This window comes from Melanerpes formicivorus, unplaced genomic scaffold (genome assembly GCF_026170545.1).
Source record: "Melanerpes formicivorus ecotype bairdi unplaced genomic scaffold, bMelFor1.0.p_v2 SCAF_16, whole genome shotgun sequence".
NCBI lineage: Eukaryota > Metazoa > Chordata > Aves > Piciformes > Picidae > Melanerpes > Melanerpes formicivorus.
In genome coordinates, this window is record NW_027142368.1 from 3,664,273 (window position 1) to 3,689,689 (window position 25,417).

Below are 25,417 nucleotides of genomic sequence, written 5' to 3' on the forward strand. Positions count from 1 at the left end.
CATCTCGACACCCAGTTTCTGGAATTTCAGTAGAAACTGAAGTATTCTGCAGGTTGAGTTTTTGGTAGTTGTTGTCTGAGTCTCTCTCAGAACTAAGTTCCAGATGGACTTGTAGCAAAATCTGAGGAACGTTGTGTTGTTGCTACTCAATGGACTGAGCACTTCTCTCTAACTCTGATTTGCTTGGCAGAATGTGTTACCCTTTTCACCAAAGGTGGATCTCACACAGGTTTTACATATGCAGAAAACTGAGCTTTATAATCATAGCCCCATTCACATTTTATTTGAATTAAGTGCACAGCATTACATGGCTTCATAGGACACTATGCCTTTTGTCTTGCCTGAACAGCTTTATTGTTGCAGCAGCTATAATGTGAATTAGGTCATAAAACCCAGCTTCTGATTTGCTGACTTCTAATCTAACCAACAGTGTCAGAATACACAACATGAAAAAAGACATTTCACAGTTCATCTTGTCTCATAAAGGAGTTGATTGCTAGCAGACTTCACCTTCTCAGGTGAAAAGGGAATTTAGCCACTTGGATATGCAAGTGAGAGACAGCACCAGCGTCTTTAATTTTATGCCTTCTTGGGCTGTTCACTCCAGTTGGTTTCCTTATTTGTTTGGCTGGCAAATAAATATAACCTGGCTCAACCCCCTTGATACCTGTTTATATTTTCTTTCTTAACCCTGCCTTGCTCTATTAAAAGGCAATAATGCACTTTCATCCTTTTCCATAACCTCATTAAATTGTTGCTAAATCCACTCAGTTGTACCAGTGCTGTTCTCATGAGGCTTCTGAGCTTTTTCTGAAGAATTCCAAGAATGAGGTCTGGGGAATAGGCTACTTTGCTGAGGACATGCAGCCTTCCAGAGATTTACTGTGGTACTGGCTTTGGGGAGGAAAATAGAATATTTTCTTGGATTTCTAATGTATTCTGGCAGCTATGTTTATAACACCTTTGGAGATCTTCCAGTCTAGTCAGCAGCCTTCTGAAGCTTTGTAATCCTCATGTTCAATTTAGCACCAAAATATTTGGCTTTATTTGCATGAAAGCATTGTTGATTAGTCAGGCACCAATTGTGTTCTGTTAAATATGGTTAAATTAGATATCATGGAGATAAACTTTATGAAAGGTATTGCATAAAATCACCATTTAAAGCTATTTCCTCTTCTTAATTCTTCTTTCAGTGGAAAGTAGACCCCCCCTTGGCAAACAAATCTGGACTCTTCTTTACTTTAAAGCTTTCTCCCAACTTTGTCAGGGGAGATCAAATGCATTGGCTGTTACCTGTGAATCAGACATTTAAAAATGCTTAAAGTGCATCTCACTAACATGGTTAATAATGTGTTGTTGGTAGTGATCATGAGACAGTCTGAAAGTTTTATGTCAAATGAACAATATTCTGTAAAGTATTAAATTTACACCTTGAGTATTGTGTCCAGTTCTGGGCCCCTCAATGTAAGAAGGACATTCAGACTCTTGAACTGTCCAGAGAAGGGCAACAAGGCTGGGGAGAGGCCTCGAGCATAAGCCCTATGAGAAAAGGCTAAGGGAGCTGGGATTGTTTAGCCTAGAGAAGAGGAGGCTCAGGGGAGACCTTATTGCTGTCTACAACTACCTGAAAGGTGGTCGTAGCCAGGAAGGGGTTGGTCTCTTCTCCAAGGCAACCAGCACCAGAACAATAGGACACAGTCTCAAGCTGTGCCAGGGGAAGTTTAGGCTGGAGGTGAGGAGAAAGTTCTTCCCAGAGAGAGTTGTTAGCCATTGAAATGAGTTGCCTAGGGAGGTGGTGGAGTCACCATCCCTGGAGGTGTTCAAGAGGAGATTGGATGTGGCACTTGGTGCCATGGTTTGGTAGTCATGAGGTGTTGGGTGACAGGTTGGACTTGATGATCTTTGAGGTCTCTTCTAACCTTGTTGATTCTATGATTCTATGAATTTGGTGTGAGTTCTGCCTTACTGATGTAGTAACTAAGCCAATTTTTTAACTTCAGTTAGAATTTTTATAGACAAAAGAATTCATTTTTTTCCTTTCCATTTTGACTCTTTTCAAAATGAGTAAACTAAATAAGTTTCATTAAAAGTAATTTCCTTGTGGAGGAGATAAGAAAATGAAGTCTTAAAGCAGCTCTCAATCAGGTATGAGGAAAAAATAGATTTGGGGTCTGCATTAGATGATCAAGGAAATTGAGGGCTGGAACACCTCTGCTACAAAGACAGGCTGAGGGAGCTGGAGAAAAGAGGACTCCAAAGAGACCTAGTAGCAGCCTTCCAGTACCTGAAGGGGGGCTGCAAAAGGACTCTTTCCAAAGGCCTGTATTGATATGATGAGGAGCAATGGTTTGAAATTAGAGAAAAGCAGATTTAGATTGGATGTTAGCAGCAAGTTGTACACCACGAGGGTGGTGGAATACGGGAACAGTTTGCTCCATCCCTGGAGATATTCAAGATGAGGCTCAAGAAGGCTCTGAGCAACCTGAGCTAGTGGAGGATGTCCCTGCTCTCTGCAGAGGATTGGGATTGGATGACCTTTGGAGGTCCTTTCCAACACAACCCATTCTATGACTCTATGAAAGTAGGGTGAATTGTTAGGAGGTGAGGATGTGAGAAACCTGCTGTTTTCAAAACTTAGCTGAATCAATTTGATTCCAAAGTTTGCAATGTGCTTGCACTTGGGTGGGGATACTAACAGTTGTTATGTGTGTACATGGCAATCCATACCTTACAAGGACTTAAAATACTCAATTAAGAACTGTCAGGGCCAAGAAATGATTGTGTGTAATAGACAATTTTTCCTCATTCTGTGAGAATAAGGTATATGGAGAGTGCTTAGAGATTTCATGGCATAAATGTCATTATTTCACTCAAAACCCCCAAAACCCCTCAAAACCCGATTTCTAAGCATGTTTCAATGTAGCATCCCTTAAGCATTGGCATCTCATTGTGTTTTGCTATCAGTCTTGCAATGTAGGACAGATTTTCTACATTTGGTAGATAGGTATTTTGCAGATACCTATCTCCACCAAAGGTGGAGAACAGAATGGAGATAGAGAAAATGGGGATACATAGAAAATGTGTTTGCAAATACAAATGAAACATGTTTGTACTTGCATTTTGATTTGGGTTTTCTCATTCCTGCACCTTAATTATGTAATTTTATCAAGGTAAAGCTGTTTAAAGAACAGATCTGGGTTTGATTTTACAGCTGATCATTACAGGAATTATCCCAATAGGGGCCATGTGGGAATAAGGCCAACCTCCTGCTATATTTAGGAGGAGAGTTTTGTGCAGCTTGCAAGCAATTCTTTAGTTCCAGCAGCTGAATTTCCTGCTGCTTCCACAGGGAAACAGGTTTTAGCCTCAGTGCTCTGAGGGTAAGCAGTATGTAATGGAAGAAACATGATTTCTTATTCTCTGTGAAAGCACTGCAGTAGGTCTGTGCTTGGGGTTGGTTTGTTTGTTGTTTACTCTGGAGTAGGTATGAGAAAAATAAGGCCACGACAGTTTGAAAAGAGTTTGCTGTCAATGTTACAGAAACAGAGAATCCTGTTTGCAAACAGAGCTTGAATGGGAGGAATGTCTTCAGATAATCCCACCAATTCCTTTCCCTGTCCTTAGCTATCCTTCTGGACTGAAAGTTATTTCTCACAAGTCTAACTTTAGAGGGGGGGGAAAAAAAAAGTTAAAGCTATCATGAGAGTCCCAAGCATAGGCATTAAGGGTTTTTAGTTGTTTATGTTCCTTTCACAATATTTACAACTGCAAAAAGCTGAGGTAAAATCATGGTATTTAATGGAAGCAGTCTTCAAGGGCATGATTAATGGTATAATTAAACCTCATATGATTTCATAAACCCCCTCATAAATCACTGTTACTTGTGTAGTGGAATGAAATTGAAAACTACTATGACAATGACTTGCTATCATTCAGGATGTATTTCCTACCCTAGGAATTATACTCACCCAAAACACTGGCTACTTTGCCAGGAATAATGTTGGCTAGACTTAATGGGAATAATGTTGAAGATTTGTAGTTAGACTTGGTGATCCTGAAGGTCTTTTCCAACTGAAATGAATCTATGTTTCTATGTTGACCTGTTCATAATGGAAAGGACAGTGAAGGTGATCTGAAACCTTTAGAAAGTTTGGATTCATCAGCTTTCCTGCTATACTGATAGTACTGAAGAGAAATAGGCTCCATCCTTGAAGATTTTCTCCCATGATCATTATGTGTCTACTTGTTATTTTCCTTCTCAGGGAAAGCATTGGGTAATTTTCTCCATTTATGATGAGGCTTTCTAAGAGTGTTTGTTAGTAAGAGTATAGGCTGATGGAGCTGGCATCGTTCAGAAGAGAAGACTCTGGGAAGACCTTAATGCTGCCTTCCAATACCTGAAGAGATACTGCAGGAAGGCTGGAGGATGTCTAGACACACTTTCATAAGGGTGTGTAGGCACACTTTCAGCTGAGGGAGAGTAGGTTTAGACTGGATCTTAGAAAGAAGCTCTTCAGTATGAGGGTGGTGAGACTCTGGAACAGGCTGCCCAGGGAGGCTGTGGATGCCTCCTCCCTGAGAGCGTTCAAGGCCAGCTTGGATGAAGCTTTGACCAGCCAAATCTAGTTGAGAGTCACCCATGGCAGGGAAGTTGGAGTAGATGATCTCTAAGGTCCCTTCTGACCTAAGCTTCTGTTTGAATATAATAAAAATACTTCATGCTGTTTTGTTGGGGGTGGGGGGGGGTGGGGTTCAGCTGCTTGTCTGTTGGAGCTTTTTGTGTTTGTCTGTCTGGGTTTTGGGTATTTTGTTTGGTTTTTTTTCTACTTTTGGGTTGTTGTTTGGTGTTTTTTTAATAATAACAAAACAAAGTCTGAGGTTATCCAGATTGATTGTGCCTTTTGTATATAAAAGAAGAAACTATGGGTATATTTCTGACTTACTCAAATATGGGCAGAATACCCAGTGTAAGGAATATGAATATGAAACAGAATATGAAACAGAATATCCCTTGTATTTGTGGAAGTATTCCAACTAGATAAGGAAACCTCTGCTGTTACTGAAAGAGTTTATTATTTCTTCATTTCCTAGTATCTTTTGCTTCATGTTTCTCAGAATTTAATAGACTAATTATCCTCCATTAAGTTTTCTTTTGTAATTGTAGCTGCCTATGAGAGTAAGCTTATTCTTTAGCAGTAAGTACTTGTTACATCCACTGAGTATTGGAAACTATTCAAAACTGAGCTGGTTTATACTTGATACTGTAAAATATCTCTTCACATTAAATGTCATGAAGACCATTGCAAGCTTTTCTTCTTGCTGGAGCGTGTCCAGAGAAGGGCAACAAAGTTGGTGAGGGGCTTGGAACAACAAGCCCCATGAGGAGAGACTGAGGGAGCTGGGGTTGCTTAGACTGGAGAAGAGGAGACTCAGGGGAGACCTTATGGCTCTCTACAACTACCTTAAGGGAGGCTGTAGACAGGCTGGGGCTGGTCTCTTCTCCTAGGCAACCAGCATCAGAACAAGAGGACACAGTCTCAAGCTGCACCAGGGGAGGTTTAGGCTGGAGGTTAGGAGGAACTTTTACACAGAGAGAGTGATTGGCCATTGGAATGGGCTCCTGAGGAGGTGGTGGAGTCACCATCACTGGAGGTGTTCAGGAGGAGACTTGATAGGGTGCTTGGTTGCATGGTTTAGTTGATTAGGTGGTATTGGATGATAGGTTGGACACAATGATCTTGAAGACTCTTCCAACCTGGTCTTGTCTATTCTATTCTATTCTATTCTATTCTATTCTATTCTATTCTATTCTATTCTATTCTATTCTACCCATGTGTCTGAAGATTCTAATTATGATGGTGCCATTGACAATAAACATTTGAGATTAACAATCCAAGAGCCTGATAAAAGGAAACATGAATGATGTTTCCTTTTAATTAGTGGCATATGGTAAGTGAAGCCAAAGGCTTTACTGAATGTTTTTTATGGTTAAAAAGGTGTTTTTATGTGATTGTATGAGTAGTTGGTAAGACCTCTATATTGTTGATTGTGGACATTAATGTATTGCATTTCTCTATAGAGCTGATGTTATGGATTTGATTTATAATAGTAGCTACTCCTTGTTTATGCTAAGGTTCTCTCAGAAATGAACCCTTCCTAAGGTTTAGGTTAATAATACATAGGGAATAGCTGTAAAACTTTGCTCATCTAAAATTAGGAGCAAATTAAATACAATATCTTTTTTTTTTCTCTTAATAGTAGAGAAATTATCAACTACATTTGTATGCCACAGAATGAAGCACAGGAGGATTTTTCTTTTATATTTCTAATGGCCAAAACCTGGAGGCATGTGAGAACAGACTTCATTTAGAGTTAGTTTGGCATAATGCTGAGCATGCATTAAATTGTGCATACTGATTTAATGATCAGACAAGCTCATCATACTCCAGCTCTGTCTTCCTGCCTGCTCTGCCAGGAAGCAATGAGAAGATGTAGTACAGCTGGCTCTTCTGGCTTTGAGCCATGTAGGGATTTGCCTACATAACCGGAATCCCCAGCTTCCCCTTGGAAAGAATGCTTTCCAAGGCAGAAATGCTAAACTAAAAGGCAGGATGTGATTAAATCATAAACTTTAATCACCTTTTTCTCCAATGTGAGAGATTTTTATATTCTTGCTATCTTCATTTCCATGTTAATGCTAAATGCCTGAGGAATATGTGTGTTTGCCACCCAGATGGCAACCGTGTCCTGCGCTCTATCAAAAGAAGTGAGGCTCGACGAAGGATTGAGGTTGAGGATGACCCTGCTGCCTGTGGGGTAGTCAGACTAGATGACCTTTGGAGGTCCCTTCTGGCCTGGACCATTCTATGATTGCATGATAAGTGTGACAAGCAGGATAAGGGAGGTGATTCTGCCCCTCTGTTCTCCTTTTACAAGACCCCACCTGCAGTACTGCATCCAGTTCTGGTGCGCCCAGCGTAGGAAGGACACGGAGCTGCTGGAGTGGGTCCAGAAGAGGCAACAAAGATTATTAGAGGGCTGGAGCACTTCCTCTGTGGGGATGAGCTGAGAGTTGGGGCTGCTCAGCCTGAAGAAGGTTCTGGGGAGATTTTTGGGTGATCTTCCAGTATGTGACGGAGGCCTGCAAGAAAGATGTGAAGAGACTTTTTACAAGGGCTTGTGGTGGTAGGATGAGAGAGAATGGATTGAAGCTTGAGAAGGACAGATTTAGACTGGAGATTAGGAAGAAATTCTTTACAGTGAGGGTAGTGAGACACTGGAACAGGCTGCTTAGGGAGGTCATGAATGCCCCCTCCCTGGAGGTGTTTCAGGCCAGGTTGGGTGAGGCCTTGAGCAACCTGGTTTAGTGGAAAAAGTGCCCCTGCACATGACAGAGGGGTTGGAACTAGGTGGTCTTCAAAGTCCCTTCCAACATAAACTATTCTAAGAATGTATGAATCTATGGATATCTTGTAGGAAAATAAAACAATAAATGCAATTTGCATTAGAAAAAAAAAAAAAGGTTTTCTTTTCCCCCCCCAAGTGTGTACTTTTGCAGATCTTGCAGATCCAAATTTCCCTGAACAAGCAAGTTCTCTGTAGTAGAGTTCTAGCTGGAAAGGTACAGATTTGAGAAAATACCCCTAGGGAGAAGAGAGAAAGGAATAAAGATAATTTCAGTAAATCAATGTAGTCTCCCAGTTGATAATGTCAACCCCAAGCTGTTTGTGTGCCAGAGCATAGTAAGCACTTGCATGCAACAGCAGATGCCACCAAAACTTGCAGAAGTAGATTGTGAACACTCTAGCAGGGAATGAATTAACTTGTTAAATGGGAATCTTGAAGGTGCATCATACTGCTGGCATAACAACAAATGTGCCACGAGGTTACTTTACTGTGACTCACTCTCTCCAAGCAGAAGCAGCATGGTATTAAGGAATTTGTTTGAAATGACACAGAGGACTCTACAGTGAGAGAAAGCAAAAGGGGATAATTTTCTTTTAATCTGAGGCAGTGCCTGGTAAAAGAATTCTCTTTTTTGATATGTATCACTGAAATTGTTGTTAAAATTGAATGGCATTGTGACATAATTTGCATTACCTTAAATTTCTTCAGTAATAAAGTGATTCATCCTGCTGTACACAGTGACTCCTATACAGATAAATGAAAGAAGCATTCTTTTTGGCAACCGCAATAATTATGTGGTGGGGTCCGTAATTGCTGGCAGTGTGTCACTGCTAAAGAAGTCAGTTGTTAAAGCCTCCCAGAATCATAGAATCAATAGGTTGGAAAAGATCTCAGAGATCATCAAGTCCAACCTGTCACCCAACACCTCATGACTAACTAAACCATGGCTTCAAGTGCCACGTCCAATCCCTTTTTGAACACCTCCAGGGACGGTGACTCCACCACCTCCCTGGGCAGCACATTCCAATGGCCCACAACTCTTTCTGTGAAGAACTTTCTCCTCACCTTGAGCCTAAACCTCCCCTGGTGCAACTTGAGACTGTGTCCTCTTGTTCTGGTGTTGGTTGCCTGGGAGAAGAGACCAACCCCCACCGGTCTACAACCTTCCTTCAGGTAGTTGTAGACAGCAATCAGAACAGCCAAGATGTACGTCTTTGTATATATTATTCTTTATTACCCATTCCTGTGTCTGATATAGACTTTGTTCCAATAAACACATCCATTGAGGAAGAGCTACAATGAATACTTCTCAGGAAGCTTGTGAGTAGCACAGCAGAGATGTCACATAGCATTGCTCTCCTCTGAACTCAGCACCCTCAGTGCTGTAGCCCAGTGCCACTGCGTGCTTCTGTGACACAGAGCATCCACTGCAGAATCATTAAGCAGCAGGGTCCTTTCTGCTCATATCTCTTTAAAGAGCTATGGCACCTTCTGAGGCAGCAGAAGCTTACCTCTTTCTTCCTTAACCTTCTATTAAATTAATACTTATTCTACCTGACCAAGAACAGTTATGCAGATCTGGACACACCGTCCTCATTGGACTAATAAAGTTCTACATTTCTTGGTAGAGCAAGACTTAATTCAAGCCTTAATTTGAAGCAAAGAATGTTCTGTGACGTCAGGGAAGTTTTGTAATGAAAAGCCTTTTTAAACCTTAGTTACTATAGTTAAATATGGGGAGTATCCTCCTAATCAAAGGACCTTCTTTGTGGACTCATGTTGAGATTTAGCTGAGAGAGAGAGAGAATATGCTGAGTGTGACATCCTTCTACAAGTGGCACAGATTTAGATGGGGAAAATTGCTTGGAAGTTTGTGGCAGAAATGTTTGGATTACTGATTTTATTGTAGCACAGTCAGAGAGAGGTAATATATATCACTAAGAGGCTAAGATTTATAAGAACATTCTGCAGGGTAAATTGTGCTGTCAAGCAGAGAAATAGTGCGGTAAAACAGACTCTCTACAGTAATCTTCTGAGCATCTTTGACTCCATGTGCAACAATCACAGATCTGCTGAGCCTATACAGGCAGGGGGCTTTAGCACTCTTCATAGCAAGTGTCATGTATTTCATTTCCCTTGGTATTGGAGCCACAGATATTTTGTGGGCTTTTCCCTTTTTTATTATGATTATTTCTTTTTTAATTGGCTTTGTCACTGCCTAATAGGGCAGAGCTTATGTTCTTCTCTTGGCTTTTTCAGGTATGAACACAAGCAAGAGTGAGACAGTGAAAGAGCATCCATTAAAACCCTCCAGAAGATCTATGCCATGCCTAGCCCAGAGCCAAACACATCCTCAGAGTCTGAGCAAGCATTCGTCATTTCTGCAGCCAAACCGTGTGCAGCCCCAGCCCCAGCCTCAGCCTCTGAGTGCAGGGACATCTACAGCTACAGTGGATGTAGTGTCAGAACGAGGTAGGAGCTTTCTCTTTTTCAGAGGGTAATTCCAACTGTGGGAATGAAAGGGACTGATGGGGTCATCATTTGAAGTCCTATGAGAGAGAGAGAAAATCAGAGAATTGGTTTGGATGGAAAAGACCTCGAAGCTCATCAGGTCCAACCATTAACTTAACACCACTGTGGCCAGTTCTGGTGTTAGAGATACTGTTTTACCATCTCTTGTTAAATTAGAGAAGCATCTGCTCAGGTATAAAGAGCTACAATGTGTTGCAGGGATGTTTTTGCATAAAGGAGCTTGGGTGGATTTCTATAATGTTTGAAGTGAGGCTTAAACTAATATTTATTTTATTTTTCTGAATGGCAGAAAGTGCTCCTGTGTGCTGGGAGTGGGCATGAAGGTTTCTGTAGCCTGTTCCAGGAGAGAGAAAAAAAGTAAATATTAGACCTTTGGCAAGAAGTGTCTTTAAGTATGAACATGTAGGAGCAGATGTGCATTCATTCGTGAATAGCAGAAGTGGGGAAGAGTGGTATGGAGAGAATGAGAGAAAAGGGAGTAAATTCCTGGGAATTTTACCTTGTGTTGGATAAAGGAACTACTTTTATTTTAGGATTTCTATTTGAATGGATAGACATGCCTTAACAGGGACACTAGTTGGAGGTGGGTGTCACCTGTTGTATGCTATTGAGATACATTATTGTCATAAGTGTATGCATATATGAGGCTCAGGGGAGACCTTATTGCTGTTAACAACTACCTGAAGGCTGGTTGTAGCCAGGAGAGATTTGGTCTCTTCTCCCAGGCAACCAGCACTAGAACAAGAGAACACAGTCTCAAGCTGTGCCAGGGGAAGTTTAGGCTCGAGGTGAGGAGAAAGTTCTTCCCAGAGAGAGTTGTTAGCCATTGGAATGAGCTGCCCAGGGAGGTGGTGGAGTCACCATCCCTGGAGGTGTTCAAGAGGGGATTGGATGTGGCACTTGATGCCATGGTTTAGTCATGAGATGTTGGGTGACAGGTTGGACTTGATGATCTTTGAGGTCTCTTCCAACTTTGGTGATTCTGTGATTCTGCACCTTTGTAGAATAAATTAACTTACCTGGCTTCTAAATTTTGATAAGTCCTTTCTAAATGTTAATAAGCACTAATTATTACTCCAGTAAGGTATTTCACTGAATTAAGCTTCTCAGGAATAGAGTGAAAGTCTTCACTAAAGTGGTCTTGGTCTTTTACCATCAATGGAAAATGCTTTCCATATTCCAGCTGAAAATGTTTCATCTGAATCACTGACAGCTTTTGAAAGTGTTTCTTTTACTTACAAAATACACATGAATGCTGATATGAATATTGCATTTATTGCAGCTAAAGTGATGGAGACTTTGGAAAACAACTTGATGAAGCTGTCTAATACAGAATACAGTGATCCATTTTTAGGTAAGTTTGTGCCTGAAGTGAAATAATCATCAATGAATGGTTCTTCAGTTATTTAAATCACTGAAACCTGTGAAGTTATTCTGTATTTATAGAAGTGTAATTGGTTAGGATGTTCCTCTCCAAGAAAGGAAATGGTATTTAGAAATAAATCCCAGAAGTCAGTAGTAAGAATCCTGTAGACAAAAATGAGCACAATCAAAAAGAACTTGTCTTTTATCAACAAATAGGTGAAGAGAGAGGATGCAGCCCTGTTGCATGCTTTAGTTGGCATTCTGTCACTTTGGAGTTTGCAAACCAGACTGATTAATGGGTATCATCTTCTTAGTGAACCTTTTCAAACTGCTCTCCTGAAAACATGAAAAAATGCTGAATTAAGTGAATGTGGTGAATTTTTCATTAGGCAGCATCACTGAATTGTGCATAAAAAAGCCAAATGGCTTTCTGCTCTTCCAGAAGTGTGTCCCCAAACTTACCTGCTGGTGAGAAGGGGAGTAATGGGCATCACGTAAAAGACATCAGTGGGAAGGTTCTCTTTTATTTCAGTTGTGTTTTTAATGCTGCTATTTACCTTGTCAAGCTCAGAGAGACTTCCTGTACAAATTGCCTTGCAAGCTGTGGTGCCCACCTTGTTTGCCTGCTCTGCTCCCCTTTGCTGTGGGTCGCCTGCCCTCCCTGGGGGTGTCTAGACAGATCACAGTGGGTTGTAGTCACACTGCGAGGTCCTGCCTGGGGCTGTGGATTCAAACCCCTGCCTGCCATTACCTTGCCAAGACCATTTGCTAGGTCTCTTTCCATTACTAAAATTACTGGCATTGGTGTTGCCAGGCTTATCTTCCTTTTTTGTGTTCGCTTTCAAGCACTCTGAGCCAGATTTACAAAAGGGTTTGCTTATTAAAGTCCAGCTAAAGCTCTTAAAAATCCCCTGTATCATGTAGATAGCTAAGACAGCAAGATTTTCAGCAGTTAGGTTGTATTGGAAATCCAATTAGAGTAGGAGAAAGACTTGTGAATCTAATAATCTGCTTGTGAACAAAAGAATCCAATTGGCTCATTGGAACCCAAGTAAGCATGTGAGTAGCTTTCCTGCTGTTAGAAATGGTTGAGGATCAGCTTTCCACTCTTAATCTGAAATATTTTATTTCTAATAGTATGTAAAAAATGAGTAATGGATAAGATAATTGGTAGGAATTGGCATTAAGGACTTAGATCTAATGAGTAGTTTTAAGTTGTTTGGTAGGAAAAAAAGAGCAGTAGCAAATAAGACAACACTCATTCATTTATTCTTTGTAAATTCTGTTGTGGGTTTTTTTTTCCCTGAATTAACCTTATGATGAGGGATTTATGAATAGTAATTTATCTTCCTTAGCATGGCTTGAAATTCTTCCTGGGTAGCAACTTGATAATGAATGATGTAGTTCTTAATTTTGCTGCAATGGATACTTTATTTTCTAAATGTATCCCAAACACTACAAAGCTTATGTATAAGAAACTCCCTTATTTATGTGCTACAATGTAGTCAACTGAGGAAGACCTGAACCGAAAGTAACCATCCACACAACATCCTATTCAATATATTTATTGATGATCTGGATGAGGGGATTGAGTCAGCCATGAGTAAATTTGCAGGTGACACCAAGTTGGGAGTAGGTGTTGGTCGATTAGAGGGTGGAAGGGCTCTCCAGAGAGACCTTGACCAGCTGGACAGATGGGCAGAGTCCAACATGATGACATTCAACAAGTCCAAGTGCTGGGTGCTGCACTTTGGCCACGACAACCCCATGCAGAGCTACAGGCTCTGGGGTCAAAGTGGCTGGAGAGCAGCCAGACAGAAAGGGACCTGGGAGTACTGATTGACAGCTGGCTGAAAATGAGCCAGCAGTGTGCACAGGTTGCCAAGAAGGCCACAGGCATCCTGGCCTGCATCAAGAATAGTGTGACCAGTAGGAGCAGGGAAGTCATTGTGCCCTTGTACTCAGCCCTGGTTAGGCCACACCTTGAGTCCTGTGTCCAGTTCTGGGCCCTTCAACTTAAGGACATTGAGACACGTCCAGAGAAGGGCAATGAGGCTGGGGAGAGGCCTCGAGCATAAACCATACAAGGAGAGGCTGAGGGAGCTGGGGTTCTTTAGCCTGGAGAAGAGCAGGCTCAGGGGAGACCTTATTGCTGGCTGCAATTACATGAAGGGAGGTTGTAGCCAGGTTGAGGGGGGGAAGGTTGGTCTCTATTCCCAGGCGACCAGAACCAGAACAAGAGGACACAGTCTCAAGCTGCACCAGGGGAAGTTTAGGCTGGAGGTGAGGAGAAAGTTCTTCACCAAGAGAGTCATTCGTCATTGGAATGTGCTGCCCAGGGAGGTGGTGGAGTCCCCATCCCTGGAGGTGTTCAAGAGGGGATTGGACGTGGCACATGGTGCCATGGTTTAGTAGTCATGAGGTGTTGGGTGACAGATTGGACTTGATGATCTTTGAGGTCTCTTCCAACCTTGTTGTTTCTATGATTTCTATGATCCTAATAACTGCATGATAAAAACCTTTCTCAGTGCTCAATTACAGAAGTGCTTGTAAGTGAATTTTGCTTAAGTGATGGTGTGATAAACCAAAACATACACAATAACCTGTGCAGGACATACAATTTTTGCATGAAAGGAGGGACTGAAAAAAAATCACAGAGTATATGACCTGAGAAAACCAGGTTCAGTCTCTGCATCAACAGAAATGTGATGTCTCCATTGTGACTTTTAGAGCAAGTTTTTTCAGGACATTGTAGTCTTTAGGCAATGCCTCCATAGGTAAGGTCTGTCACATCTATTCTGACTGTGCTATGAGATAGGTGAAAATCTGCATCAGGACAGTTTTTCCTATAGTTGGTGTGTGAGGGAGTTGTCCAGTTGGTTCAAGCTTGGAGAGCTGGCAGCATGGGTGAAGAAGCTGTGGGTTTCATTATACGCATAGGGTATGGAAGAACCTGAACTCCCTAGTGGACCTGGAGGGCAACACAGTTACTGAGGATGAGGATAAAGCTGAGGTCCTGAACACCTTCTTTGCCTCAATGTTTAACAGCAAGGCAGGAGTTCAGGACGAGTGGTCTCCGGAGCTGGGCGTTGGGGTCGGGGAGCAGAGTAATACCCTGGAAATCCATGAGGAGTTAGTTCGGGACCTGCTGAGCCACTTGGATATCCACAAGTCCATGGGACCAGATGGGATCCATCCTAGGGTGCTGAGAGAGCTGGCGGATGTGCTAGCTAGGCCACTCTCCATCATTTTCCTCCAGTCCTGGCTCACCGGTGAGGTCCCAGATGACTGGAAACTGGCCAACATGGTCCCCATCCACAAGAAGGGTCAGATGGAGGAACCTGGAAACTACAGGCCAGTCAGCCTGACCTCAGTGCCAGGGAAAGTGATGGAGCAGATTGTCCTGGTGGCAATAACTGCGCACCTGAAGGATGGCCAAGGGCTCAGGTCCAGCCAACATGGATTCAGGAAGGGCAGATCCTGTCTCTCCAACCTGATCTCTTTCTATGATCAGGTGACCCGCCTGGTGGATGTGGGGAGGCCTGTGGATGTGGTCTACCTAGACTTCAGCAAGGCCTTTGACACCGTCCCCCACAGCAAACTGCTGACTAAGCTGTCAGCCCGTGGATTGGACCACTACACTCTGTGCTGGGTTAGGAACTGGCTGGAGGGCCGGGCCCAGAGAGTGGTCGTGAACGGTGCCACATCCAGCTGGAGGCCAGTCACCAGTGGTGTCCCCCAGGGATCAGTGCTGGGCCCTGTCCTCTTCAACATATTCGTTGATGATCTGGATGAAGGGGTAGAGTCAGTCATCAGCAAGTTTGCAGATGACACAAAGTTAGGGGCAGATGTTAGTCAGTTAGAGGGTAGAAAGGCTCTGCAGAGGGACCTCGACCGACTGGACAGATGGGCAGAGTCCAATGGGATGGCTTTCAACAAGTCCAAGTGCCGAGTGCTGCACTTTGGCTACGGCAATCCCATGCAGAGCTATAGGCTGGGGTCGGAGTGGCTGGAGAGCTCCCAAACAGAGAGGGACCTGGGTGTGCTGATTGACAGCCACCTGAATATGAGCCAGCAGTGTGCCCAGGTGGCCAGGAGGGCCAATAGCATCCTGGCTTGCATTAGGAATAGTGTGGCCAGCAGGAGCAGGGAGGTCATAGTGCCCCTGTACTCTGCTCTGGTTAGGCCGCACCTTGAGTACTGTGTCCAGTTCTGGGCTCCTCAGTTTAAGAAGGACATTGAAACACTTGAGTGTGTCCAGAGAAGGGCAACAAGGCTGGTGAGAGGCCTTGAACACAAGCCCTATGAGGAGAGGCTGAGGGAGCTGGGATTGTTTAGCCTGGAGAAGAGGAGGCTCAGGGGTGACCTCATTGCCCTCTACAACTACCTGAAAGGTGGTTGTAGCCAGGAGGGGGTTGGCCTCTTCTCCCAGGCAACCAGCACCAGAACAAGGGGACACAGTCTCAAGCTGCGCCAGGGGAGGTTCAGACTCGAGGTGAGGAGGAAGTTCTTCACCGAGCGAGTCATTCGGCATTGGAACGGGTTGCCCAGGGAGGTGGTTGAGTCATCGACCCTGGAGGCGTTCAAGGGGAGATTGGACGTGGCACTTGGTGCCATGGTCTAGTCATGGGGTCTGTGTTGATAGGTTGGACTCGATGATCCTCGAGGTCCTTTCCAACCTAAGTTATACTGTGATACTGTGATACTGTGATACTGTGATAGTGCTCACTGAAATGTAATAAAGATTAGTGGTTGGAATGTCTAAGTATTGTAGACATTTAATCTACCTGCACCAGTTCTGTACACCATCTTAACTCCTCTGAAGAGCAATAATACCTGCCTGACTCCTATTTTAAACATGAGTGATGTATGAACATCGAAACACTTGAACGTGTCCAGAGAAGGGCAACAAGGCTGATGAGAGGCCTTGAACACAAGCCCTATAAGGAGAGGCTGAGGGAGCTGGGATTGTTTAGCCTGGAGAAGAGGAGGCTCAGGGGTGATCTCATTGCCCTCTACAACTACCTGAAGGGTGGTTGTAGCCAGGAAGGGGTTGGTCTCTTCTCCCAGGCAACCAGCACCAGAACAAGGGGCCACAGTTTCAAGCTGCACCAGGGGAGGTTTAGACTCAAAGTGAGGAGGAAGTTCTTCACCGAGCGAGTTGTTAGTCATTGGAATGTGCTGCCCAGGGAGGTGGTGGAGTCACCATCCCTGGAGGTGTTCAAGAGGGGACTGGATGTGGCACTTGGTGCCATGGTCTAGTCATGAGGTCTGCGTTGATAGGTTGGACTTGATGATCCTCGAGGTCTCTTCCAACCTTAGTTATACTGTGATACTGTGAATGCACATAGGTAGCTGAAAATGCTTCTGTGCTTCATATACAAAACCAGGGACACAGCAGAATAGAATAAGAGGACCTAAATATATCACAGTGCAACTTACCCAGGTGTCTGATGATATCCTTCTCCAGGTCATCTGTTGTTTCTAGGACTAAAATTAGGGCAAAAGGGGATTAATTTCTTGACCAATAATCTCATTCTTGCTAAAGCTTTACAAGGGTTATCCCTAAATATGTAGAGGCTCAAAGGATTGAGTCAAGAGTCATTGTATCAAAGTTTGTGACTCAAAAAAATATTCAGGAATGATGTTTATATTAATTTTCCTTTCCATAACTATGCCACATTTGGATTGAGAAACATTTGCCATCCTACACTACTGTTGCCTAAAATAGCTTGTTGAATTGCATGTTAAAGAGAAATTGGGACAAGTGCTTTTTATCCTCTAACTATCACAAAATTAAACTGCATTCTTGGCCCTTCAAAAAAAAAAGCATGATAGAAGGAAAAGCACTTAGGAAAACCCAAGATGCAAAATGTCTATTTAGAAATCAATTTCTAAACTAAATGCTTCTGCATTCTTAGGTAAAAGTCTCCCAGGAACGAAAGTCTCTCCAATTTTTTATCTTGCAAAATGCTCTTATGGCAAATCCTACTGTTGTGCATCAAACATATCAAAACTATGGCAGGAAGCCTAGGTAGGTTTTTGTGATGTATTGAAGACTGAAGTCAGTCATCATGCCTCTGAATTACAAGACAGCAAAATAAAGTGACTACTAGGATTAAGAGAACTTTTATCTGCTTGATTAATGCTTTTAAAAATCACTTTATACTTGAGAGTGGATTCAAGGTAAAAGCCTGAGCTTCTAGAGCAATGTGAACTGCATTTGGGTTCTCTTCCTCCTGTGGTTTCTTGCCTACACCCCCCCCTCCCAAAGTCAAGCAGGCTGGTTGTGATGGTTGGCATTAGAGGCCATCCAAGAACTACAAGAGCGGGGGAGAGCTAACAGTTGTTTTTGACAATAAAAATGAAATGAGTTTTAGGCCAGGGAAAGCATAGTGGGAAGTAAAACTGAAGTAAACAGTAGCTTTCCCGCAGGGCAGAGGGAAAAGGCTTGAGGCAGCCAAGGTTTTCTCATGATGTTTTGTGGAGCTGCAGCCAAATAAAGACTCTGTGTTTGAATTTAGAGATGGATACTTACAATGAAACTCAAATTGAAAGACTCTTCATCCATACCATTACCTTTGGGGTATGTTACATAAAAAGCATCCCTAGGCAGTACGGCTCCAGCCACAACATTCAGGGATGCTGTCTTGGTTTGGCTTCTGGCAATCCCAAATGGCTGTTAAAATGCAAACCCAAATAATAGAGATTGTGGAGAAAAGGCTGGAAGAAAATAATGTTACTTTATAGAAAACCATTAGCCTACATCAAGAATAGTGTGGCCAGCAGGAGCAGGGAAGTCATTGTGCCCCTGAACTCAGCACTGGTTAGGCCACACCTTGAGTCCTGTGTCCAGTTCTGGGCTCCTCAGTTTAGGAAAGATGTTGAATTGCTGGAACATGTCCAGAAAAGGGCAACAAAGTTGGTGAGGGGTTTGGAGCACAATCCCTATGAGGAGAGGCTGAGGGAGCTGGGGTTGCTTAGCCTGGAGAAGAGGAGGCTCAGAGGAGACCTTATTGCTGTCTACAACTACCTGAAGGGAGGTTGTAGACAGGTGGGGGTTGGTCTCTTCTCCCAGGCAACCAGAACCAGAACAAGAGGACATAGTCTCAAACTGCACCAGGGGAAGTCTAGACTTGAGTTGAGGAGAAAGTTCTTCACAGAGAGAGTTGTTAGCCATTGGAATGTGCTGCCTGTGGAGGTGGTGGAGTCACTGTCCCTGGAGGTGTTCAAGAGGCGATTGGACGTGGCACTTGGTGCCATGGTTTAGTAGTCATAAGGTCTTGGGTGGCAGGATGGACTAGAGGTTCTTTGAGGTCTTTTCCAACCTTGTTGATTCTATGATTCTATTCTATGATTCTATAAAAATATCATGGGAGTTTAGAAACTGCACTTCTTGGGGAAAGACTTAAGGAGTTAAATTACTGTATTGTAGAATGTATTGATGGCACTAGGGACAATCAAGCTCAGTTTGTTTAGGTTGTCTAAGCTTACATGAGTGTAATTTTGGCCTGATGGGTGGGAAAATTACAGGAGAGGTTATCTTAAGTTGTGCTAGATACCTTATTACAGAAAAAGCACCTGGTCATAGAAATATACAGAAATATAGTCAGTGTTTTTCATGGCACAGCCTCATTTCTCTCATCTTCTCTCAAGATCCTTTTCTGAAACCAACATATTGCATTCTCTGTTCTTAAAATAATTTTAAACTAATCAAAAGAAATCTACCAAAATCAGCTTAAGAAACAAAGTGAGCTTCCTAAAGCACACACATAGGATCATAGAATGCTTTGGGTTGGAAGAACCCTCCAAAGGTCATCTAGTCTGACCCCCCTATGGTAAGGAAGGACAGTCTCCATTAAATCAGGTTGCTCAGAGCCTTATCCAGCCTGCCTTTGAATATCTCAAGGCATAGGGCCTCAACTACCTCCCTGGGCAACCTGTTCCTGTGTTCCACCACCCTCGTGGTGCAGAAGTTGTTGCTGACATCCAGTCTAAATCTTCCTTAATTTCAAACCATTGCCCCTCATCCTATCACTACAGGCTTCTGTAAGCAGTTGCTCTGCAACCTCTTGTAGGTCCCCTTCAGGTACAGGAAGGCTGTTCTTTGATCTCCCTGGTGGTTTTTCCTCTCTAGCCTGAACAACTCCAGCTCCCTCAGCTTGTCCTCACAGCAGAGGTGTTCCAGCCCCCTGATCATTTTCATGGCCCTCCATGGGGGTTGGACTAGATGACCTTTGGACATCCCTTCCAACCCAAACCATTCTGTGATTCATGTTATTGGTTTCCCTTACAAGCTCTTGATCTTTAGTAAAGTTAGGAGCTTGTCACATCTGGCCATGAGTCGAATTAGCAAAGTTGCTTTCGTATCCTGTTTCCTACTTTGCATAGCTCCTACTTGAAAGCTTTTTCACAGTCTTTTTATTTGTTTTGACCTGAGAATAGTTTGTATATAAGGTTAAAACACTGTTCAAAACGAATGAACTCTCTTGAGTTCAATGCTCTGTCAATTAAAAGGGGCTATTTGGTACGTGAAGAAATCCCTTTGCAGATTTACTGAGGTTAATATCAGTATTAAGAAATTACCAAGGGCTCATTGTGAGTAATCTTTCTGTAAGCAGCTAAACTCTGCAGAAAAAGCAGCCTTTAGTAAAAGTTCCAGGTTTAATATTTCCTCTCAGAAATGTTTAGGCTATGTGAGATAATTGTGGTTATTATTTTTTTTCCCCTGTAGAACTTACTGTGGGGAATTTAACCGAACAACTTAATGAAAAATACTTTGTTGTTGCAGATGAGCTCTCATGAATATAAAATTCAGGAAATTCAAGCTTGTGGTTCCCACAGCAACCATGACTTGTTTCTTGGCTTCTATTTAGGGTTTAGACTTACTGGGCTAAATGCTGTTCCCAGTCCCCCTGACTTTTCCCATGTTGATGTGAAAGCTGAGATGAGAACTTGGCTCAGGATTTGTGGGTAACTTTTTTATCTGAATATGTTTCTATTTCCAATTTGTCCAAGATATAATTGTGTGGGAATAATTATCCCAACTTTTTAATCTTTAAAATATTTTATGCAAGACTAACCAGTTTTCAACGTTCATGAAACCTTACATGGTCCAACTTTGTGAATAGAATAGAATAGAATAGAATAGACCAGACCAGACCAGACCAGACCAGACTGGAAGAGACCTTCAAGATCATCGCGTCCAACCTATCATCCAACACTACTTAATCAACTAGACCATGCAACCAAGCACTCTATATCAAGTCTCCTCCTAAACACCGCCAATGATGGTGACTCCACCACCTCCCTGGGCAGCACATTCCAATGCCTAGCAACTATCTCTGTGAAGAACTTTCTCCTCACCTCAAGCCTAAACATCCCCTGGCAGAGCTTGAGACTGTCCTCTCTTGTTCTGGTGCTGGTTGCCTGGGAGAAGAGACCAACTCCCTCCTGGCTACAACCACCCTTCAGGTAGTTGTTGACAGCAATAAAATCTCCCCTGAGCCTCCTCTTCTCCAAGCTAATCAACCCCAGCTCCATCAGCCTCTGTTCATAGGGCTTCTGTTCCAAACCCCTCACTTTGTTGCCCTTCTCCTAATTTTCCTCCTGGTGGGTGTATATGGTAAGTGTCATCATGATGTTTTAATGGAGAATGTGCAATTGAATGTCTAGAAAATGTGTCCCTTCTTACAGAGGATGTAGAGTGACTCAGAGACCTCTGTCCTTCTTATCTGCCCGCAGTGGTGATGCAGAAAGAAATGTAATCTGCGTGACTGGCTCTTAGTAAGCTTTGAGGAAGGTCCTCTGTCACCTGCATCTGTTCTTGGAATATGCAGCAAAGTTTTTACAAATGCTTCTTTTCTTTTTTGAGCAATTCTAAAGAAATGCAATGAAAAGGAAACCACTTTCTTCATGGTGTCAACTATCTTCTGCCACTATCAAGCACACCTCTTAAAATGTGTTCTGAAGTGGGCATTGCGATCCCCTTATCACACAAATGTTGAAGTACTCTCTCTAATGATGAGCAGCAGATGTGAGGGGGATTGGGCATTTTGATTGCTTGTTTAAATTTAAAGCTTGAGATGTTACTCTGGTTCAGCATGAATCTGCTTCTTTGCACATTTTGAGTCTCAGCAACTGTGAGTCAAGCACAAAAGCATGTGAATATTTATTTGATATGTTGTGGGCTTTTTTGATTTCCATAGGACTTGTCCTATGAATAGAAGTCCCTTTGAGTTTCAAACAAACAGAACATTTCATGTCAAAAAACCTTTGCAGGAAAAGATAGAATATAAATATCTAAAGGGTGGGTGTCCAAAGGTTGGGCTAGGAAGTTCCTCCTAAACAAACATAAGGAAAAACTTCTTTACTTTGAGGATGATAGAATCGTGAAACAGGCTGCCCAGAGAGGTTGTGGAGGCTCCTTCTCTGGAGGCTTTCAAAACCTGCCTGGATGTGTTTGTGTAGAGCGTGATCTAGGTGAATCTGCTCTAGGAGGAGGATGGAACTAGATGATCTCCTGAGGTTCCTGCCAACATTCTGATAAGTTGTTGAAAAGTGGATACCTGAATATTCATCTGTGGTTGTAACAATGCTATTAGTTTCTCTCCACTGCTACCCAAAATGAGCCCTCTGTTTTCTTCTGTTTTCCCTTCAGCCACAGGAAAGGACAAAGACACATACACAGATGATTCAGAACATGGAAATTATGGTGCTCGTACAGATCAGTCTCTGCTCATACAAAACAAGCTTACCAGGCAGAAAACAGAACCTCGGACTAAGTCTTTAAAGGTAACTAAGTCTTCTTTAAAGGTGAAGGACACAAAGTTTTATTAAATTGTATCAGTTGTCAGAATCTGTTTAAATAGTTATAAAGTCTGATTTGTCAGAGATTATACAGATTGCCTCTTAAATAAATAGTCATCTCATGGTAAGAACTTTAGGTGGCTCCCATGTTATGATTTGAAAGAGATTGGCCATTGGAATGTGCTGCCTAGGGAGGTGGTGGAGTCATCGTCACTGGAGGTGTTTAGGAAGAGACTGGGTGGGGTGCTTGGTGCCATGGTTTAGTTGATTAGATAATGTTGGACCTGATAGATTGGACTTGATGATCTCAAAGGTCTTTTCCAATTTGGTTAATTCTGTTCTATTCTATTCAGGCACTCATGCTGAAAGAGAATGTTTGGTAACAAAAATGTGTTAGTGTAGAAATAGGAACAAGATACTATCAGCTGGCAACTGTATCCTGGAAAGGAGAATGGCAAAGAGAGTCTGAAAGATAAGGAGTAGTCCACAAATGCAGTCCAATAGCACAAAAGGGATTATACAGATTGCCTATTAAATAAGTAGGCATCTCATGGTGAGAACTTTAGGTGGCTCCCATATTATCGTTTGACCTATGCATCAGTGAGTGGAATCTTCTGTACCAAAAGCAAGCAGAATTATTTGGAATCAAGGATTTGTGTTGGCTTATGTAAGAGGCAGTAACCTTCTTTCAAAGAATTGACATTGCACAACATTTAGAACATAGAATTGCCAGCCTGGAGTGAAATTCATGTCAACTGAGAGGTCTGAAAAATTCTGAGAGTTTAGAAGAATAAAGTTCATGTAACAAAAGATCGGTCAGGAGTGATGTAAAATGTCGAATTCTCCCAAGCAAAGTCCAAATGATAGTTAGACACGTTGAATGAAAGATAAAATTAACTTCTGTATGGAGGAGTGTAGGAGTATTTTCAGGAAGCTCAACTAAAGCACTGGAAAAGCCATCTCACCAACTAAAACTGACATGTTATCTTGCTTAGTAATTACCTAATGACAATATTCATCACAATGCATTTCCTACAGCAGTTCATCCACTATAATGCCAAAAAATTATGACAGATTTTCAGTTCAAAACATGTTGTTTGGTCGGGGTTTTTTTGTTCTTACTGTGAATTGGAGGACCCTTAATTCTCCTTTCTATTAAGTGTAATTGCTTGTAGAAGTATGACAAACAACCTACCCTCAAGAATAATTTTCTGCTTCAAGCACTGGAAGTAGAGTATTCTGCAACACATGTTTTTTACCAGTGATTTTCTGATTTCTGATATTAAAAGAGGCATGGATAATCCCATGCTGCAAATCTAGAAACGCTTACATTGCTTCAAGGTTCTGTACAGAATAGTCTTTGGTGAGGCTATTATACAGTTCTGTGATCCATGATGCCTGTGGCACTTTGTGATGTGAGCACTGAATGCTTGTTTCACAGGAGTCGTGCAACTCTTGTACAGCTCATTCGCTCAGTCACGCTGATCAGCATCACCGCTGAACTCTGGACCACAGGGAGCAGGTTGATGTGATCTCTGAGACTTCATTTCATGCGGTGCTTTTAGAAAAATCTTTGATAGTAATAGCTAATTGCCTTTAAATCTACCTAAAAGTTACCATTCTTACAGATTGGAAATCTGTAACATGGAGAGCAGTGTAGGTGAAAGGGGTCTGGGGGTCCTGGTGGACAGAAGGATGACCATGAGCCAGCAATGTACCCTGGCCAATGGCCAGGCATCCTGGGGTGGATTAGAAGGGCTGTGGGAAGTAGGTTGAAAGAGGTTCTCTTCCCCCTCTACTTTGCCCTGCTGAGGCCACATCTGGAATACTGTGTCTAGTTCTGGGCCCCTCAGTTCAAGAAGGACTTCAGGGAACTGCTTGAAAGAGTTCAGCACAGAGCCACAAAGATGCTGTAGGGAGTGCAACATCTCCCTTCTGAGGAAAGGCTGAGGTAGCTGGGGCTCTTTTGCTTGGAGAAGAGGAAACTGAGGGGTGACATCATTCATGCTTACAAAGATGTGCAGGGCAGTGTCATGAGCATGGAGCCAGGCTCTGCTCAGTGATGTCCAACGACAGGACAACAGACTGGGTGCAAGCTGGAGCAGAGGAGGTTTTGCTTGAACACAAAGAAAAGCTTTTTCACTGTGAGGGTGACAGAAAGGCTGCGCAGAGAGATTGTGGAGTCTCCTTCATTAGAGACTTTCAAAACCCACTTGGATGCATTCTTGTGAGACCTACTTTAGGTGATCCTGCTCTGGCTAGGGAGGTTGGACTGGATGAACTTGCAAGGTCCCTTCCAACCCCTAACATTCTGTGATTCAGTGAAAAGAAACCTTGATAATGATGGAGTGCTTTAGATTTTAATCTAAATAGTTGCAGTGAGAACTTTTATGTCTTTTTCTACGAGGCCAGCAGAACTAAGACAATTAATAATGCATATTCTTGTTTGATTTTGTTGATTAGGCAGAGAAAACCTTTGATGTTAAATGGGGCCTAAAAAAAACCCCAATCTATTAACAAATAATATCTATCAAATACAGGCATTTCATTGTGCTGAAGCAAAGCATTTGTTTTTACTTTCCTATAAAATGATCACTAGCTGTGTTTTCTCCAAGCCCTGCTGCTACAATGTTTATAGGCAGCCAATAAGCTAACTAACTTTCCAAGTTTGTATTTGTCTTAAGTTTAAACAAAACTCTGCTTTTAATGTCTCTCTGTGTCCTGACCTACTGAACAAAGTGCTTTGGAGTTTAAAAACAGTCTTCTGAAGTCACATAACTGGCTTTTAGCCTCCACAACTCCTTCTATCACAGCAATTACTTTGGAAACTTCCTTCTGCTTTTAGAATGTTTTTGCAAATGAGGCAACCGAGCAGGATTCTCCTCCTGTTTACTGTTTGCCTGCCTCCACAGGAAAAAGGCAGGGGAGATTTAGATTAGTCCTGGATTAGAAAAGAAGGGTACTTTTTTGCCTTTGGATTATTGTTCAAGTCTTTGTGGCAATTAGTGGAAGATATCTAAAGGAAACTTCTTCCCAAAATGGATATACAACTAGCATAAGGAGGCTTTTCATTCTCTTTGAGACTGTTGAAAGCACAGACGACTGCTCTGCAGCTTTACAGCTGGTAAGTAACTCTCATATATTTGGAAAAGAAACCCATGCATCATGATAAAAAAAAAAATCTTCTCAGTCTGACCAGAGAATGAAAATGAGAAACACCACACTGTCAAAGTGCAGGAGAAAAGCTTAGCCTTCCTCTCTGTGGTAATGATTCTCTTTTAGGTCTCTTTTGGAAGTATTGTTT

General features: G+C 42.4%; 1 protein-coding gene across 3 annotated transcripts in view; it reads left to right on the top strand.

Annotated features, from left to right (window-relative positions):
- ANO3 (anoctamin 3) overlaps positions 1–25,417 on the top strand; it is a 204,606-nt gene that overhangs the window by 105,324 nt on the left and 73,865 nt on the right. For all 3 annotated transcript variants that reach the window (XM_068147815.1, XM_068147816.1, XM_068147817.1), the window contains exons 2-4: positions 9,667–9,879; positions 11,222–11,293; positions 21,965–22,098. In XM_068147815.1, coding sequence (XP_068003916.1) covers positions 9,667–9,879; positions 11,222–11,293; positions 21,965–22,098 — 419 coding nt within the window. The remainder of the gene's footprint in view (positions 1–9,666; positions 9,880–11,221; positions 11,294–21,964; positions 22,099–25,417) is intronic.